General features: G+C 48.3%; 1 protein-coding gene across 1 annotated transcript in view; it reads left to right on the top strand.

The window, feature by feature from the left end:
- LOC102446694 (serotransferrin-2-like) overlaps window positions 1-19,269 on the top strand; it is a 32,807-nt gene that overhangs the window by 11,951 nt on the left and 1,587 nt on the right. The window contains exons 6-16 of the mRNA XM_075898023.1: window positions 74-138; window positions 1,074-1,231; window positions 4,415-4,601; window positions 4,739-4,887; window positions 9,408-9,498; window positions 11,024-11,083; window positions 12,591-12,773; window positions 13,842-13,998; window positions 15,571-15,653; window positions 18,355-18,539; window positions 18,945-19,131. Of these exons, the coding sequence (XP_075754138.1) occupies window positions 74-138; window positions 1,074-1,231; window positions 4,415-4,601; window positions 4,739-4,887; window positions 9,408-9,498; window positions 11,024-11,083; window positions 12,591-12,773; window positions 13,842-13,998; window positions 15,571-15,653; window positions 18,355-18,539; window positions 18,945-19,131 (1,505 nt within the window). The remainder of the gene's footprint in view (window positions 1-73; window positions 139-1,073; window positions 1,232-4,414; window positions 4,602-4,738; window positions 4,888-9,407; window positions 9,499-11,023; window positions 11,084-12,590; window positions 12,774-13,841; window positions 13,999-15,570; window positions 15,654-18,354; window positions 18,540-18,944; window positions 19,132-19,269) is intronic.

The raw sequence follows: 19,269 nt of genomic DNA, 5'->3' as shown, positions 1-19,269 counted from the left end.
TGAGGGAAGAAGCAGCGGGAGGAGGAGAAAAGCAGGGTTCAGTGCTAATGAATTGTGTTAAATCTCTCTGCAGGTGCCTGAAGCGTGGGGTGGCAGATGTTGCTTTCCTAGATCACTTAATAATAATGAATGGCACAGGTAATGCCAAGTAGTCTGATTTCTGCTGGCCTGCCACATGTCTTCTTTTCCACATGGACGTTTTGGGGATAGATGCCTAATGCATTGTCGATTCCAATTTGAATTGAATCTAGGGAAGCCACTCTGTTTGGCTGCTCCTGCGGGGGAGGGACTTGAACCCTGCCCTCCCCAGATGAATGTCCTATCCCCTAGGCCAGCGTTTCTCAAACTGTGGGTCCTGACCCCTTGGGGGGTCGCGAGCAACTGAGAGGGGGATCGCAAACAACGTAGAGGGAGGTCGCGAGCAACTGAGAGGGGGGTCGCGGTATCACAAGTTTGAGAACCCCTACCCTAGGCCACTCCGAACCCAGCCCACTTCAGTACCTTCCAGGTGTCCCTTATCCTGCCTTCCTAATGAGGTTGCCAGTGCCAGCCCTGGGGCAGCCTCAGAAGTCCAAGGGTCGGAGCAAAATGGAGAGCACAAGGTTGGGGGCTCACAGGAGACATTCTGGTGGAACCACCAAACCTTTCCGTTTTAGATGGTTGCCTTGGTTCTCAGCCGGTTGAAGACACAGTTGCTATTTCTACAGCATGGCCGATAATTTAGAATGAGAGACCCTTTAAAATTCCACAGGTACCTCTGCCAGAGGAGCAGTTTTCATTAGTCAGGCTTTTTCCCTGACCCCAAAATTTTTTTTTTGGCACATCATTTGCAGGGATCTTGCAGTTTGTTTGTTCTTTAAAGCCACTTTTAAAATTATTGCTGCATCTCAAATTGCCCAGCCAAAGTCCTTCTGCTTTAACATCCTTCATCGGTAAGGGGAGCAGCACCGAGAGAAATGTTCCCTGCTGACAGCTGGCACTCACTACCCTGTGGGGGTGCAGGCTGGACAAATGCTCTCTCCTTGTGCCAGGCTGGGTTTTACTTCACAGCTTTGATAGCAGCCTTATTTTAGATTCAGAGCAAGAGGAATATGAGCTCCTGTGTCCCGATGGATCCACGGAGAAGCTGAGCGCCTATGGCACTTGTAACCTGGGTCGTGGGCCTGGGCGTGCCATCGTCAGCCGCCACAACTTCCAGAAGATCACCAAGAAATTTCTCACCATGATACAGGTAATTTGGAACTGCCTATCAGGTTCCAAGCTCTCTCTGGCTGTAGCTGGTAAGAGCTAGACTGCAGGTATTGAGGCTGCTCTGGGACATCCAATGTTGCCATCTGCTAGGACAAGTACCAAGGGGAGCGTTCCAAAGGCTATTGGAGAGAGAGTGTGTGTGCATGCAGTTTTAGATCACAGTACCAAAGTACTACACCTGGGAGAGACAGGGCAAGAGTGGATGTCTCCGCCATTAAGTGTAGAGGAAATACAGAGAGATCTTTGCTCTCACTACATTCCTCCATTTGCTGCTAATGTGGTGAGGGCGGAAAACTTTAGGATCTGAACTTTACTATCTGAAAAGGTATTTAGGTATCTGCTCTCCCTGAAGTCAATGGAAGTTGGGCCTCTACATATTTGTGGGACTGTGAGGCTAAAGGCAGTGAGGAAGGGGCTGTTTTTGTACACATGTAGCACAATCAGTGCTTGATCCTGTTTGGGGCCTCTGGGAACTATCAATGCATATATTCAATGGCAGCATCTAGCATTTACCAGGAAAGTCTGACTCCAGCATCTACTCCTACCCCCTCTCTCTCTGGGAAAAGGAGTCTCATTCCCCATTGCAAACCTGGTCTCAAATCTGCGGGGGGGGGGGGAGGGGGAAACTGATCTGAAACATATTTAAGAGGGAATGCTTGGAAAGCAGTAATGCCATGTATTGGGGGAGGTAATTTAACAGTGTGGACATGGACCCAATCTGTGGATACAGGAACCACTTATTTGCTCACATGGGCAGCAGCACTCAGAGAAGATTCACACAGAGGGAGCTTTACACTTCAGCCAACTTCTGGCAGCATCTTCATGGGATGCATACAGAATTAGTGCCTATGCCTTTATGGGCTGTAGCCCACTTTGTCAGATGCATGAGGTGGAAGCTTCTGTACAGCAGGGATTTATAGATACAGAAGTGGGAGTGTTACGTTACTAGAAGGTGAACATACTTAAAAGGGAAAAGTCTCTGCAGGGTAGTCCTGTTACTCTGTATCGGCAAAAATGAGGAATCCTCTGGCATCTTAAAGACTAAACAGATTTATTTGGGCATCAGCTTTCATAGGCAAAGATCCACTTCATCAGATGCCCATGGAAGATTATGGCCAGATAAATCTTAGTCTTTAGGGTGCCACACAACTCTGGGTTGTTTGTGTTGTTTTTTTAAAGGGCGAAATTACTTTTTGTAATGAGCTAGCCATTCTCAGTCCTTATTCAAACCCTTTCAAATTTGGCTCGCTCATTACAAAAAAGTACATTTCCCCCTTTAGTTGCCTTCTTATCAACTGTTGGAAGTGGGCCACATCCACCCTACTTGAATTAACCTACCTGCCTCACTGACGCTTCTACTTCATGCATCTGACAAAATTAGTGGCAGCCCACAAAAGCTTAAAATACATTTTCATCTGTAAGGTGCCACAGGATTCCTCATTGTTTTTGCGGAGACAGTCTAACACAGCTATCTCTCTGAAACTGGTCATATGGAATTAGGCCACGTTTTCACTCCGTAGAAGTTCGATGCTGCCACGATGGATCTTAAGGAGTTCGATTTAGTGAGACTAGTTAAGACTTGCTAAATCAAACTTAGAAGGTGCACCCACCGGCCAGGACCGGAGTAAAGGGGGGGCTAGCCGGGCAGCTGCCTGGGGTGCCAACCTATTGCGGGTGCTTGATGGCAGCTGTAAGGGACACCGCGCGCCTGGCCGCACGGTGCCCCTTCCAGCTGCCCTCAGGCGCCGCGCGTCCGATTGCAGCTGTAAGATGTGCTCTGTGCATGTGTCTCATGCTTGCTGCCCAGGGTGCAGGAATGGCTCAAGCTGGCTCTGCCGCCGGCTGCTGGTACTCCTGCTTGCGTGAGGAGGAAAGGAAGCTGACAGGATCGTTTGTTAATGATACGTAATTAACAGCTGGAATTGCACATCTTGCTTCCACCTCCCCTGTTAGTGTAGATCTGGCCACAGCATTGTGCCTAGTTTTTTGCTCAGCCACAGCCATCAGCTCCCAGATATCTCTTCCTCTTCTCTCTTCCCCATCCCCCATGTAGAACAGGTTTGCCATCAGGTTATGGTGCTGCAGCCCCAAACTCTATTCCCTCCAAGTCAGTTTCTCCCACCTCAGACTATCACCTGTGCTTTGCTGATGCCCTGAAGCAGATGCTGGGTGTAGCCCCAGTAGGTGATGAGTAAATGGGGACAGTGTAACAACATCTGAGTACACAAGGCTGCAACTGCTCAGGAGGGAGAAGTTATGCAAGAGGAAGTAACAAGGAATCTTGGCTAACAATTATGCAAGGGAAAATACAGGATGAATAATCAGGAAGAAACTTCTTGACAGCAGCATCAATTAGACTCTGTAATTGTCTCCTAAACAAAGTGGGCAAAGCGCCATCTCTTGGAGATAGTTGAAATTACAGGGACAAAGCCCTGACGGGAATCATCCTGCATTGGCCCTGGGAAGACTAGCTAGGTCTCCTCTAGCTCTAGTTTGTTTCACTCCTAGAAGCTCAGGTCACAGTGAGCAGTAGAGGGGGGAAGAGGCCAGACCATTGAAATTGGAAGAAGAAACACACAGGGTCTCCTCCCCACTGGCCCCCAAGTGCCCCACTGATGTGAATTCTTAGGGAATATGCCATATGATTTGGGGACTTTTGGGTGCAAGTCCCTGATTATTTCTCCATCCCCATTATTCACATTCCCTAGTGGATAAACAGCACTTGTTGCTTCAGCCTCCAGGCATCTCGAATGCCTCCAAAACTGAACATTGACTACACCAGATTTAAGAAAGTTCCTACAGACCTCCGTATTCTGCCCTGGGAACAGCCCAGGCTTAGTGAATAATTTACCCCCAAACTGATGTGTCTTATGCTGTAGTCTGCAGCTTTTGCTTGGATGCTTACAGACAGCACGCTGCCTGGCTGGAGCAGAACATGTGCATGCCAGTCAATTGCCATCAACAGGATGGGGCAGGAGAAGCAGCAGTTCCTCAAATAGCTGGGTCCACGATCATGCAGGGCTGGAAACCAACACAAGAGGCAGATGCATGCGGGGCTTGCCGGTGCCCAGGGCATGTTAGAATTCTGAGATGGGGGAGGGTTAGGAACAAGGCTGCTAGTTACAGAGCAGATGGGCAGCTAAAGCCGTTGTACTTTTCCTAGCATCTCTTTGGGCAGAAGGGAAAAGAAAGGGACAAGTTTGAGCTCTTCGCTTCAGCGCCATTCAGGGGGAAGAACCTGCTATTCCGTGACGCCACCCAGCACTTGCAGCTCCTCGAGGGCAAAGCAGAGATCTCCCATGTCCTTGGCCTGGATTACGTGGCCCTCCTGAAAGGACTAGGTCATGAAGGTGAGAGGGAATGAGGCAAAGAGCCCCCGCCCATGATTCCTCCCACCACAAGGATGCAGGCCCAAAGCAGCCAGTTGGTAGAGGCAGCTCAGTGTGGGTCGGCGCTAACCCCGTGGTGCTCTTTCCGGCTGCTGCAGGGAGCTCGCTGGACAACAGTGTGGTGCGCTGGTGCTGCATCAGCCGCGCCGAGCTCCGCAAGTGTGAGGAGTGGGCCTTGAGCATCAAGTCTCACCCGCTGGTCTGTGTCCAAGCAACTTCAATGACCAGCTGCATCAAACTGATCAAGGTAAGAACCTCTGTGGCGGGGGGCGGCCAAGCTTGCTGACCCCCTGAGACACACACAACGCTCAGCGGGAGTTCCAGGCCTGGGGTGTGCCTGCTGGGGGTTGGGGCACAACATGCCCAGGGCTAGGGGAGGGAAGAATATGTTGAAGCTGGGAAACCCACCTCCCAGCTGGGCAGAAGCCAGGGGTGACACCTGGGGGGAGGGGTCACATGCTACACTCCAGGTTTTTTGCCAGGATTTGTTGACCCTACTCAGTCACCGCTGGGCAGCTGCTGGAACTGGGAAGCTGGGAGGTGCAGCTGTGGGGAGGGGAAATGGCACACAGCTGGGAGGACTGCTCAGGGTAAGAGGGGAGCACGGCCGGGGCAGGGGCGTGAGTCAAGCTGTTGGAGGGGGGCAAACCTTTTAAATTGCCATCTCCCGCTCATCAGGCATTGGTCGCCTCTTCCCTGCCACCCGGCAGAGGGCCCATGAGCCGCACTTGAACTATAAAAGAACCACATGTTGCTCACAAGCTGCAGTTTGGCCACCGCTGCTGTGTGGAGTACCTATGCGAGACAAAGGCTTCTCTGCCCTTTCCCTGAGCAGCTGGGGGCAATGGAAATAAACCAATCGTCAGAGACACTGCAGGGAATATGACAGAGGGGTCTCAAGCCTTCCCAGCCACAGGGGGATGGGAGAGAGGTGCACTGGTTACGTAGGCTCTAAGGGTGTATCTATACTACAGATTTTGTTGACAAAAGTGGACTTTTGTTGACAAAACTATACCTGCGTCTATACTGCCGCTTAGTTCTGTCGACGTTATGTTGACAGAACGCAGCAGTTTTGTCGACAGCGGTAAACTCATTCTACGAGGAATAATGCCTTTTGTCGACAGAGTTCTGTCGACAGAAAGTGTTACTGCATCTATACTGCCCTTTGCCTCTACACTGTCATGTTGACAAAGCGCTTGCTTTGTTGACAAAACTGGATGCAGTCTAGACGCTCTTTGTCGACAGAGGCTTTGTCAACAGTATCTGTCGACAAAGCCTCTGTCGACAAAACCCTGTTGTCTAGACCAGTGTTTCCCAATTTTTTTTGACCACGGAACCCTTTCACACTCAGAAAATTTCAGCAAGGGATTAAAAAAAACAACAACACTCAAACACACACAGACTGCCAGTACACCACAATTGGTAGTGATAAGATGCTAAATACGGTCATGAGATCACCATTCATTTAAATTCAACATATTGAATATAACACCATTCATTTATAGTCAACAAAAATCATATTAAATATGTACAAAAAATAAAACTATCAAATAATATTAATTATATTCATAGTTTTCAATGCGAAGAGTGTTTTTTCTTCTTTTCTTGGCAAATTCTTTCTATATTTGGTTTAATACTAGAAAGTTGGATTCGCATATCTGGCGCAGCATTCAGTCGATTTCTGTATTTCATTTTCATTGCTGCATAGTTCGAGAACCCAGTTTCGCACAAGTATGTACTGGCAAAGGGTAACAGCTGACGAATTGCGCGTCTTGATAAAGATGAATATTCTTGACTTTGACACAAGTCACCCCAAAATGTAATCAGAGAAACTTCTTTAAATTTTTTTATTAATTGGCCATCTGAAACGATTTCAATTAGGTTTTCATAATCTTGTGTAGAAAAACTGACTGGCTTTTCTGTTAAACTTAATGGATTTCAAATCCAGTTATTGTGGTCATTGACGTTTGGAAAATACTTAATGATGTTCGTGTATAAATCGCGGAGAAGATCTGCAATGTTGCTGCGAATATCTTCATCAAGTTTGTATCCATTTTCTTCAAGGAAATAATTCAGAGTTGGTAAATAATCCAAATCATTTCGTCCTACAGACGAGATCCAAAACTGTAGCTTCCGTGACAATGACAAAATTTTGTCTTTCGCATTAAAAATATTTACATTCTTTCCTTGCAGCGACAGATTTACTTCATTTAGTTTTGTAAAGAGGTCTGCAAGATACGCAACTCTAGATAACCACAAACAGTCTGTTAAACGATCAGACAGTTGGAATTTGTGATCCATCAGATTTGCGGAGAGCTCATGATGCAATTCAGATAGTCTAACCAGCACTTTTCCTCGTGATAGCCACCTGACTTCTATATGTAGAAGCAGGGCTGTGTGCTGACTACCTATATCTTCACACATAATTTTGAACAGTCTTGATTGTAATGGTCGAGTTTTTATATAATTAATAATCTGTACTGCTTCGTCCAACACATTTTTAAGAGAGGGAGAAATATTCTTAACTACCAGAGCATGTCTGTGGAGAATGCAGTGACTGCTGGTGCAGTTTGGTGCTACATTTTTTATTCATGTTACAGCGCCAGCCACTGTTCCTACCATTGCTTTGGCACCATCACTGCGCACATCAATACATTTTTCCCAGCTTATTTGATGTGTTTTCATAAAGTTATTGATACAATTGAATATATTCTCACCAGTTGTATTGGTTTGCAAAAATTCACATAAAAGTAAGTCTTCTTCAATAGAACTATTAAAATCATAACGGACAAATACAAGCAGAACTGCAAGACCTGCAACGTCAGTGGACTCGTCTAATTGTAATGCATATGCATCACACAAATGCAGCCGAAAAATGAGCTCCTTCTCGATGTCAGCAGCAAGATCGTGAATACGACGTGACAGTATTGTTTGATAGTGGCACAGCCTCAACTTTTTTACTAGACTCCTGATCCAACATACACATCACAATATCTTTTGCACATGGTTTTATGAGTGATTCCCCAATAGTTGGTGCTTCTTCGGCGAGCGATATACGATAGCTTATTTTGTAAGATGCCTCTGTTGCATTTTCATTATCAGATTTGGCAATTTTTGACATGAAGAGTTTACTTTTTTCAAGCGATTCAAGCTTTTGCTTAAAAAAACTAATGTCTTTATCTTTGAATTCTGGATGATTTGTTTCAAAATGTCTTTGCAATTTAGCAGGTACTAAACTATTAGATAATATTTTGTTGCACACTACACACTGGGCACCTGGAGCATCTTCATTTCCATTGTTTGTGAATCCAAATGCCAAATAGTCCTCACAATACCTGCGTTTCTTATTAGTCAGCTGAAATTTTTCATAATTAACTTGAGCTGCCTCAGTATTTTCATTGCTGGTTTCAGTAAAAATATTGGAGTTTGAAGTACTCACTTTTCTCTTTAAAGTTCCTTCTTTTAACCAACGATCTATGGGGAATTTTGATATTAGATTGAATTCTTAAACTTAAAGTCACACACAGGAGCCACGTGTCCTCACAGTGTGTATGGGGACTTGTTCTGATCCTCACAGTGAGTAGGAGTTCCGATGTTCCCCTCACTGATAGTACTCCCCCCCCCCCCCACACACACATGCTGCCTTTACCAAGGGACCTAGCAGCAGCAACAGCTGCTTGTCCCACTTCTGCCCGATCAACCCAAGATCCCTCTCCCATGTCCCCCGCTGCCACTCTGCTTTTTCCGGTGGTAAAAGCAGAGCGGCAGCAGGGGGCGCGGGAGAGGGATCTTGGGTTGATCGGGCAGAAGTGGGACAAGCAGCTGTTGCTGCTGCTAGGTCCGGTGGTAAAAGCAGAGCGGCAGCGGGGGACGCGGGAGATGTCTGAAAGAGGAGCGGGGAAGGAGCCAGCGTCTTTGCGCGCTGGGCTCCTCTGTCTCTTTATGGGCGGGGGGAGGGGAGTGTTCAGGTTCTCGCTGAACCCTTACGTTCGCTTCCCAGGGTTCCACGGAGCATCATTTGGGAAACACTGGTCTAGACGTACCCTAAGTTGTCACCATCACAATGTCTGAGTGAACTGTGCCTTGGACCATCACCTATCCTGGTTTTCAAGGGCATCTACTTAAGACCTCAGGCTCTCAGCCATCACTTCTTTTCATCTCTCTCCCTCCATACTGAGAGTTCGGGCTTGCAGTTCCTCTGCACCAAACTGTAATTCCTCCAGCACGTCTGATTTGGTGCTGGACCCCTTCTCCCGAGGCTACACCACAGTGTCACAGTTATTAGCCAGTCTTCACTAAGCAAAATACATTCAAACATGGGTTAAAATAGTAGAGAGAGTCTATAACCCTCCCTCTACCCAAGCATTCCTATATGCATGATAGAAGCTCATTAGAGGTCACCCATCAGTCCTAGTAAGCCAGTCTTTTAAAACCCTTCCATAAGGCCCTGCCCTATGCAGAATTAAAAGGCTGAAAGTTTCTGATGCCAAAAACCTTTGTTTGAATCTCTGAAAAAAACAAAAAACAAAACCAGATTGAATTAGTCCCCCCAAAAATTCCCCCCAGGGATGGTACCTCTCTAGAGTCGAATAATCTTAGTGACTCACCTTAATAACTCCCTACAATTGCTAGCTCCTAAAGGAACTGTGGCAACCTTCCTTCATGGAGGAGAACACAATAAGCCATTCATAAATTTCATACCGGGGCCCCCAAAGGGTTGCAGTATCTGGCACAGTGCAAGGTATTACTTTGTGATGTTGTTGGCAGAGCAACGAGGCCGATGTAGCCACGCTGGATGCCACGCATGCCTACGTTGCTGGGGTATGTGGGCTGGTGTCAGTAGCTGCAGAATGTTACGGTGAGTTTTCTGCTCCATGACAATCCCTAAGGCACAAGTGGGGGGGACAGCAGGGGAGGGATTCAAAAATAACTATCATTAGAAACCTGGGAAAATTGTTACACAGTTGAGTGCCTAGCTGCAAAGGCAGGGGAATGGGAGTCAAGAGAGCTTTATACTCTTCCCAGCTCTTCCACCGACTGTCTTTGAGCTCTTGGGCAAGTTACTTATTCTATGCCTCAGTTTCCCCAACTATAAAAGGGAGCAGTTATACTAACCTGCCTCCAGAGAGGTGCTACAAATCTCAACAGAGTGTTTGAAGTGCTTCACAAGCCTTGGATAAGATGCTGTCGGTGCAAAGGATTATAGAAATTAGTGGACAGGGTGCTAAATTGTTAGCTTTGAGAAAGCAGAATGTAGCAGGCCAGTAAATCTCACCAGGCACTCTTGGGGGTAAATTTACACTGCAGTGAAAAACCTGTGGCTGGCCCATGCCAATTCACTCAAGCTGCATGGCTATAAAATTTCAGAGTAGACATTCAGTCTCTGGCTGGAACCAGGGCTCTGGAATCCTCCTACTGAACACAGAGATGGACACTGCAATTTTGCAGCCCCAAAGCGCAAGCCAGCTGAACCAGCCACCGCTGTGGCTGACACGGTGGAGACACATACCTTTCGCAGTGAGTGGAAAGACTTTTTCTGCACCTGCTCAGTCCAGAACGCCACATCTATTTTGGGAAGAGGGAATGCACCAGAATGTAAACCCTTCCCTAATTCAGCATGGCTGGGAAAGGAAGAAGGAAGGAAACCTTCCCATATTCCAGTTCCTGGTCTCGCTGAGCTGGGTCCCTCAGTCTCAGGGAGGAGTCAGTGTCATCAGACCCTGCACTGAGGGGTCCGTGCCTTACCCACAAGCCATGTGCACGTTATGAGTACATTTTTCTATGCTGGAAATGTGAGCCCGCATTGGCCACAAGCCGTCCCTTGATTAGTCTCTCCAGATTTATCTTTCCCATAAACAATTCTTTAATGATGAGGTGTGATGTGGTGGGACATCTTGCTAGTGGCTAGGATGGGGCAGTCCCCTATTGGCCCTGTCTGTGAGCACGGCCCAGCACGGGGCCAGACACTGCCCTGACCTGTTCTGACTGGGGAGAGGGAAGGAGGTTGGAACAAAGGAAGTATGTAGGGGGGAGGAAGAGTTAGTCGGGGGCTGGAAACATGATGGAGACAGCCTAAGGAGGGGGCTTAGAGACTAGGGCCTTAGGCATCCTGCCTTAAGGGGTCTGGGGCATCCTAGCCCCACACCTATTGGCACATCACATCTATGCTGGGCTGTATTCTGGAAAATCAATAAACCCTCTCTCTTCTGCCGGCTGGTGGAGACTGTTCTGGCAGCTACAGGGGTGCAGGATCGGGGGAACCCCGACTGTGCCGTCACATGAGGGTTGGTATCTAGTACCTGCACCACTGAGCGCAGGGCACCAGCTCTTGTGTTTTGGGGTTTTCAAATCTCACTTTGCTCTTCTTCATCTCTCTTGCCCAGAAGAGGCATGTGCCCCAGCTGCTGGGAGAACAAAGAAGCTGACTCTCCTTGCAGATAAAGGTAATGAAGGATTTCTGAACAGGCAAAGGCCTGGGTTTCTACTTTATAATTAAGTGGATCCATTGGGATGCTCAGGCAAATCTCCGGCAATAAAACAGGATTCCTAAGACCTGGCTACTCACCCGAGTGGCTGACAGCAACTGTAGGGCTCTGCTGGCTCATACTTTACCCCCACTGAGCCGGGATGTCATCAGACAGAAGACTCTCGAACTTCAGGTAAAAAAAACCCCACAACCCCAACGCTTTCAAACAAGTCTCCTTTAGGGACAAGATAGGTTGGGAGGCAGGAAGAGAAGCTTTTGCTCTCTGTAGAAGTAATGGTGGAAGCTTGCCCTGAGCTTAAGCTGTTTGGATTTATGCTAGTATAAGGATTGAGCATGCACTAGGGATGTTAAATATCGGTTAACTGAATAGTCGAGTAACTTCATGACATTTTATCAGTTAGTCGACTATTCTATAGTCCCTGGGGGTGGGGATGGCAGCCAGCGTATCAGAGGCAGCACATGGGGAGCCAGGTGGGAGCTGGTCTGCAAGGGGAGCTAGTTTGAAAACCAGCTCCCCTCATGGACCAGCTGCCTGTCACCTTGTGCTGCTGCTTCTGATAAAGAGGCAGCAGCATGGGGGGCTGCAGCCCCTGCCTAGGGCGAGTCTCAGCTCCCAGACCTGATGCGACCCAGAACTGAGCTGGGCTGCCTGCCCGCCTGACTCTTGATACACTTGAAGAGCAGAGCTGAAACTGGGGTAGGTATCAAACCCAGCATGAGCCAGGACTGAGGCAGGCCATCGGCCCGCCTGGCTCCTAATACACTTTAAATGCAGAGCTGCAGTGGGGGTAGGTCCCAGACCCAGTGCAAGCCAGGACCGAGCTGGGCTGCTGGCCAGCCTGGTAAAAAATTGACTGGCAGGGAGAGGGGGAGAGGAAAATGCAGTCTATAGCATTAACCTATATGCTTTTGCTTATCGATTAATCGACTACACTATTGTATCCCTAGTGTGCACTGGCTCTAGAAAGATACCTGGAGGTTAGGTCCATCAATGGCTATTAGCCAGCATGGGTAGGAATGGTGTCCCTAGCCTCTGTTTGCCTGTAAATGGGTGACAGGGGAGGGATCACGTGAGGATTCCCTGTTGTGTTCCCTCCCTCTGGGACACCTGGTATTGGCCACTGTGGGCAGACAGGACACTGGGCTGGATGGACCTTTGGTCTGACCCCGTGTGGCCGTTCTGATGTTCTTATGTTCTGGAAGAAGGAGACTCTGTCTGTCTGGGGGCTAGAGCCGTAGCTGTCCAAGGCAGCAGCGCCAGGACTAGATTTTTGTGGTTCAGAAGGCGAAACAGCCGTCAGTTCCCTGCAACTGAAAGAGCTCAGTAGAGGAGCGGGGAGGGGGGGGGGGCAGGAGTGTCATTTTAGGGAGGATTCCACAGGTTCTGAAACTTGGAGACTGTTCCTGTCCAACATGTCTTGCTGTCTGTCTCAGTCTCACTGGGTGTTGTCGCTGTCACACAGAACTGCCACCTGTCTATGCTGTAGCGCTGGCAAAGAAGAATGCCAGGCATCTAAATATCCATAACCTGAGGGGACGTCGCTCCTGCCACAGTCACCTGTACAGTCCTGGGGGGTGGCTGCTCCTCTCCAGGTACACAGTGGGGGCTCTGGAGAACAACACTGTGAACTGTGATATCGGCTCTGGTAAGAACTGCACCAGGATATCTACCAAGTGGACATAGGAGGCTGCCAAGGGGGCATGGGAAGGAAGGTGGGAGGGAGAATAGAAGAATTCAATCACTCACCGTTATTCCACTACTTCCCTCCAACGTACTCACTGAGGGTGCATCTACACAGCACTCTAAACTAGAAAGAAGATATGCAAATTACGCATCCGATTTAATTTCGAAACAGGCTATTTCGAAATTTGATGTGTCTACACGGCACAAAATTTTGACACCCCTTAGCCCCTGTGCAACGAGGGTTACTGGGATACCAAAATAGCGCGCCTGTTATTTCAAAAAATATTTTGGAATAACGGGCGGCTTGTGAAGACGCCACCACCTCCAGTATCCTGAAATAGCCGTGCAGTGTAGACATACCCCAAGTCTAATGGATTTCTAGGGGAGCACTGCTAATGACCTGGACAGCTGTAGTTATTCATAATGTGCCTATCACCGCAATGTGTTCAACAACATTAAATACTGCCCATAGACAGAGAGCCATCCTTTCCTACAGCTGTTCTCCACACCCAGCTTTAAAACCTATGCTCTAATACCTGATCAAAAGCATCTTGCACCATGTTCTGAAGGTTGGCAGATTCAGTCTCTAACAGATCAGAAGGTTTAAGTGTTCGGATCTGAGCAGAGTGCCCCTATTACCCTCAGGATTTCTAATTAAAACATCCAGCTGTTGGCAGGTAAACAGGCTCCCTGTCGGTAGATAACGGGACACAGTCAGTATTCCCCCACAAACACAGGCAGCCTTGAATACCTGCAAGGTTTAGTTTTATTTATTTGCTGTCTGCCATTCTCCCTCACCAAAGCAGGAGTTAAATTTGTGAAGCCTTTTACTGTAGGTCTTAGAGCATCCTTAGTAGATAATGTGTCTGGTCTTCTTATCTTAGTAGCTGGGTGAGACAAGGAAACAGGTTCTGAAAATGCAGCTCATCTTACAAATGGGGAAGTACAGTCCCAGTCCCTATCCTGTATTAGGAAAGAACGTATTTTGAAATGCCCTACGTTGACTAACCTCGTCTCTTCCTTCTCTTAGCTTACCAGAGTTACTTTTGGAAGGGTTGTATGCCAGGAGCAGGTGGGAATTTATGCAAAGTCTGTATTGGAGAAGATGAGATGGAAGGGGCAAAAGTGACCAGCAGGTGTGCTGGGAATCATAATGAACGCTACTATGGAAACATGGGTGCACTCAGGTAAATCCCTGTCTGAGGCAAGGATGCTGCTTAGAAGACTACCCAGAAATGGCTCATTTCTATTGCCTGCTGGTGTCCTAGAGATTGCCTTTGGGCCAGTGTGTTTTATGTCTATTGCGATGGGACTGCTCAGCTGCTGATTTAAAAGTTATATCGCCATTTCTAATGACAAATTAAGGAAATGAATCTTAATTCATAATCCACTAATGATATTGGTGCTCACACGTAAGCCTACTCTGAGACCCACTGAAGGGTTAACAATTGCTCCACCGGGTTAGCCAGCACAGCCGGGGTGGAATTTGAGCAAGAAATAGTAGAGGATTTGCATGACATTTTTCTAGGCAAGGAATCATTCCCCACCACCTAGTGGAAAGAGAATATCAAATCACTGAAAATAGAGAAAGCATCAATAGACTGTGCCCGTCTATGTATTTATAATGTAGCTGAATGGCATTCGTTTTGCAGCCCCAGTGACAGAAATTGAGACACATTCTGGTACTGCAAGGTTCTTTAAACTTGCCCTGCCAATATGCCTCAACTCCAGTTTTGGAATCAGATTTTAGGAATGAGGTTATTCAGTCCCCCTGCCCACTGGGACTTGGGCCTGTTTGCTGAGATTGCCAGCAAGGAGGCAAATAATTATTTGTAACTGTCACGGGGCGCCTTACTCCGATTCCCTCTCCGCCCGGCCTAGTCACCGTTCCGCAGGCCCAGAGGCCTCATCACTGTGGATCAGCTCCGAGACCGGGAGCTAGGAGAAAGGGGGTGGGTAGGGATTCCCGGACCCTCCCTCTCCTCTGGGCTCCAGCCTAGGGCCCTATCAGTGGTGGGAGGTTCCCACCACTGGCTTGGCGGCGGGTTTTCCTGAAACACACCAAGCCCGCTGGGACACCTCCTGTTCCCCGCCTTGGGCTGCTTCCTACCCCATCGTCCCAGCCGGCGTAGGCCCCACCTGACTGTGCAGATCCAGCTGCGGTAGTGGTGTTGGCTGACATGGCAGTGGCCATAGGTCTGGTGCGGCAGTGGTGTAGGGTTTGGTGGTGGCTGCTGGCATGGTGGCAGCTGATGCAGTGACGGTTGGCTGCAAGCTGTCGCCGGAGGGGCGGCAGAGATCGGCACAGTGGCTGTAGCTGCGGGGTCGGCTGGTCCTCCGGCTCTTGCCCTGCCGGTAGCGGCAGCTGCTCTGGTGCTTCGGCAGGAGCTCCTTCCCCTCCTGAGGTCAGCCCCAACTGATCTGTTCTGCAGGTCTGTATACCCGGGCTGCACTGGGAACATGCCCAGCAGTGCCCCGGGGGCGGGACGTATTCCGCCCAATAGCCTCGCTCTACTCGCCCTTGTTCAGTGCAGGGTTGGTACACTCCGTCACAGTGACATTAATTCACCAAGACCTGCACTGAGGCCACTAACTCTTTTCACAAGGATTATCCAGCATTGTTTCAGCACATGGTGGTGCCTTTTGGCAACCTGGGCCCCAGACTAGATTCAAACTTGCACTAAACCCTTCCATCACCTGGTGAAGTTCCCGTCTCTCAAGCCGATATCATGATAACCTATTGCTTTCCCCTGTGCTAGGTGTCTAGTTGGCAGTCCCAATGGAAGGAATTTTGGGGACGTGGCTTTCCTGGAACATCATAACCTGCTCAAGAATATTAAGAGTGAGATGCTGTTTGTCCCATCCTTTGAGAATTTCAGCGGGTACCAAAGTTTCTTCCCACACAATGATCATGGTTCCGAAACCTCCATATGCCAAAGGTCTAATCTGAGCACACAGCTGTTTGGCCTGGGTTTAAAGTGACAAGCACCCTTCTGTGTCTGAATGCACTGATGAAACATGAAATTTAGTTACAACTTAGTTTGGAGGGGAAGAGAGTCATAATCAGTGAATGCAGGCAGATAAGGAAGAAGATGACTTGGAAAGTGCCTCATCCAGAGGTAGCTGCAGGCGTTGTATTCCTTTATGCTTGACCAGAGAAGAAGAAAATCAGGGCAGTGAGGTACAAGATATCGCAATAGATGCTAGAGCAGGGGTGGGCAATAATTTTTAGTGGGGGGCCACACCAAGATTTTGGATAGTGGTCATGGGCCACACATGTATGGAGGGAGCACGGGGTCTGGGATAGAGACTGGGAGCAGAAGGGTGCTTGGGATAGAGGACTGGGATGCAGGATGGGGTGTGGGGTCTGAGAGGGAGTTTGGGTGAAGGAGGGGGTTATGATCTGGAACTGGGGCTTGCGGGTGCAGGTTCCAGGAGGGATTATGGGTGCAGGAGAGGATTCTGGCCTGGAGGAGGAAGGTAGGAGGGGGTGCAGAGTCAGGGAGGGAGTTGTGACTTGGAGGAGATGAGGAGAGGGGACACAGAGGGTTTGGGTGATGATATAGGGCAGGAGGGGCTGGTGACCTGGGGCAGATAGTTGGTGGGGAGGGGAGGAGAGGAAGAGAGGGTGTGTGAGCCAGAGGCAGGCTATGGCTGGGAGACTCTTATCTTGGCAGCTCCCAGCCAGCAGCCCAGCAGGAACCTGAATCTGCTGGGCAGGCTATTCCATGTGGCTCTGCTCTAGAGGTACGTCTAGACTACATGCCTCTGGCGACAGAGACATGTAGATTAGGCTACCGGACATAGTAAAATGAAGTGGCGATTTAAATAATCGCCGCTTCATTTAAATTTGCATGGCTGCTGTGCTGAGCCGACAAACAGCTGATCAGCTGTTTGTTGGCTCAGCGCGATAGTCTGGCCGCTCCCCTGCCGTCATCAAAGTTATTTGTCGACCACCCAGGTATCGCCGCTCCGTAGAGAGTACCACATTTCAAAATAGGGCGCTATTCCATCAAATCCCTTAACCCTCACGGAACACGGGTTACAAGGACGCTGGACTAGCGTGCCCACTATTTTGGGAAATAGCAGCCACTTTTAAAGATGTGGCGTTGCTATTTTGGGATACTTTTAGTATCCCAAAATAGTGCCATAGTCTAGACGTACCTTTAAGGTTTTTCCAGCTGCAGGTTAAGATGAACTGATGGGCTGTTACAGCTTTAATATACATTGACAACTGCAATGTTCTTTAACTAAATAGAAAGTGAAGCTTCGAGTTAAATCACATGCAGCCAACAGTCACTGAAATACAAAGCCTCCCTACAGAAACACCAGCGTACGCGCTATATATCCTCTGTAGAGAACTGTGGCAAAGTGTACTTTCTGGGCACAGCAGGAGTGACTCAGACTATGGGTTAGATTCTTGGCCATAACTTCCTCTGCCTTGTGCTGTGTCAGCAACACAAAGTAGGTGGAAAGTTGCCCTACAGAGGCATCTGAGGATTAACCTAACGTAAAGAAATCATTAGGTGATGTGGATCTGGCAGAGATGATTCTACACCACCTGATCTCGCTTCACCACATACAGGTGTGTCCAGATTGTAGGGCAGCAGGGAGGGGACGTGCCTGGAGCAGAAAGAAGTGGGGGCAGATCAGATCACATAGTGCTGATTGCTTCTAGCATAGCAGCTTTGTTTGGGACGGCAATTGCTGATGTAGGCTGATTTAAATTTAGGCCAGGAATAGGGGCCAGGCCAAGATGAAGAGAGTGAAAGGAAAGAAATTAGAGCTAGTCTCCTCAGCTGTGCTGAGCTGGGTTGCTAAATGCACAAAATCAAAGACTGCTGCCCCCACCTCTTCTCTAATGCCACCTCTCCCAACTCCATTCTCTCTCACTCCCTGGCTGCGTCTAGATTGGCATGATTTTCCGGAAATGCTTTTAACGGAAAAGTTTTCCATTAAAAGCATTTGCGGAACAGAGCGTCTAGATTGGCACGGACGCTTTTCCGCAAAAGCACTTTTTGCAGAGAAGCGTCCGTGGCCAATCTAGACGCGCTTTTCCACAAAAAAGCCCCGATCGCCATTTTCACCATTGCGGCTTTTTTGCAGAAGACAAATCTGAGCTGTCTACATTGGCCCTTTTGCGGAAAAGCTTTGTGCAAAAGGGACTTTTGCCTGAACGGGAGCAGCATAGTATTTGCACAAGAAGTGCTGATTTCAGACAGTAGGAAGTCAGAGCTTTTGTGGAAATTCAAGCGGCCAGTGTAGACAGCTGGCAAGTTTTTCTGGAAAAGTGGCTGATTTTCCAGAAAAATTGGCCCGTCTAGACACAACCCTTCTGTTGCTCACTCTCCCCTACCCTCATTGACTTTCATTGGGCTAGGGCAGTGGATGAGGACTCAAATAGGGTTACAAGTTTTCCTTCCTTTCCAGTTGCAAACACTTTACACGGGATTTGGCCTTGTCTCAACTGAGATCCAGCAGACAGGATAGGGCACAGGATTTATTGAACTGACCTCTACTTGCCTCTCCATCTCCTTTTGCAGTCCTGCGGAGCTCAGGTTGGGCTAAGGGTTATACTCTAAATGACTTTGAGCTGCTGTGTCCGGATGGAAGACGTGTTGCAGTCACAGACTGGGCAGATTGTAACCTGGGTCCTGTTCCCCCTAACATTGTCATGACACGGCCAGTGACTATGACCAAGATCTACAACTTCCTAATGAAATCTCAGGTAAGGGAGACGATGGGAAAGATGGTTCAGTTTGGCTTACATGCTACAGGAAACTCCATCAACGCCCGGAACTCAAAGCCTTCCAACAAAATGAAAAACAAACCAAGCGCCTCCACAGCCAGCTCTAAAGACTGTACAGGAGACCAATGAAAAGACCATTCACATTCATTAAAAAGGAGTTTCAGCACCAGTAACATCATGATCATGTTCTTGCTGAGAAACACTCCACTGTGATTCTCTGACGGACAATATGATAACTTGCAAGTGACTGCAAAGGCCTCAAATAAGACTTGCAGTAGCAGAACCCTCTACACCTCTCTCTGTGAGGTTCCCACATTGCTGAAAATTCACCTGTTTCACCTATTTCATTTTCTGCTTTCTAATTTTCTTGTCTTTTCTGTTTAGGAATCTCTGGCAATGAATCTGGATTCCAAGTTCCATCTGTTTAATTCTCAGGAGTATGGAGAAAGTGATCTGCTTTTTAAAGATGCCACTCACTATCTTGTTCTCACAGACCACCAGGCCTATCGGTCTATCCTTGGAAAAGCCTTCTTCCAGCTGGCAGAATCTGTGTTTAATTGCACACATGCAGGTAATGTGAAGTAGTTTGTGTTTGGTTTAGGAGACAACCTTAGAAGCGTATTTGCTTCAACTCCAGCTGGGCAGTAGCTGATAAACTCTTTTTTTTCTACTTCAGCAGCTGCTAGGGGGTTCCCCCAAAGCCAAAATT

Source organism: Pelodiscus sinensis, chromosome 15, assembly GCF_049634645.1.
Source record: "Pelodiscus sinensis isolate JC-2024 chromosome 15, ASM4963464v1, whole genome shotgun sequence".
In the NCBI taxonomy this organism is placed as follows: domain Eukaryota; kingdom Metazoa; phylum Chordata; order Testudines; family Trionychidae; genus Pelodiscus; species Pelodiscus sinensis.
This window is presented reverse-complemented; position numbering and strand designations above follow the sequence as displayed.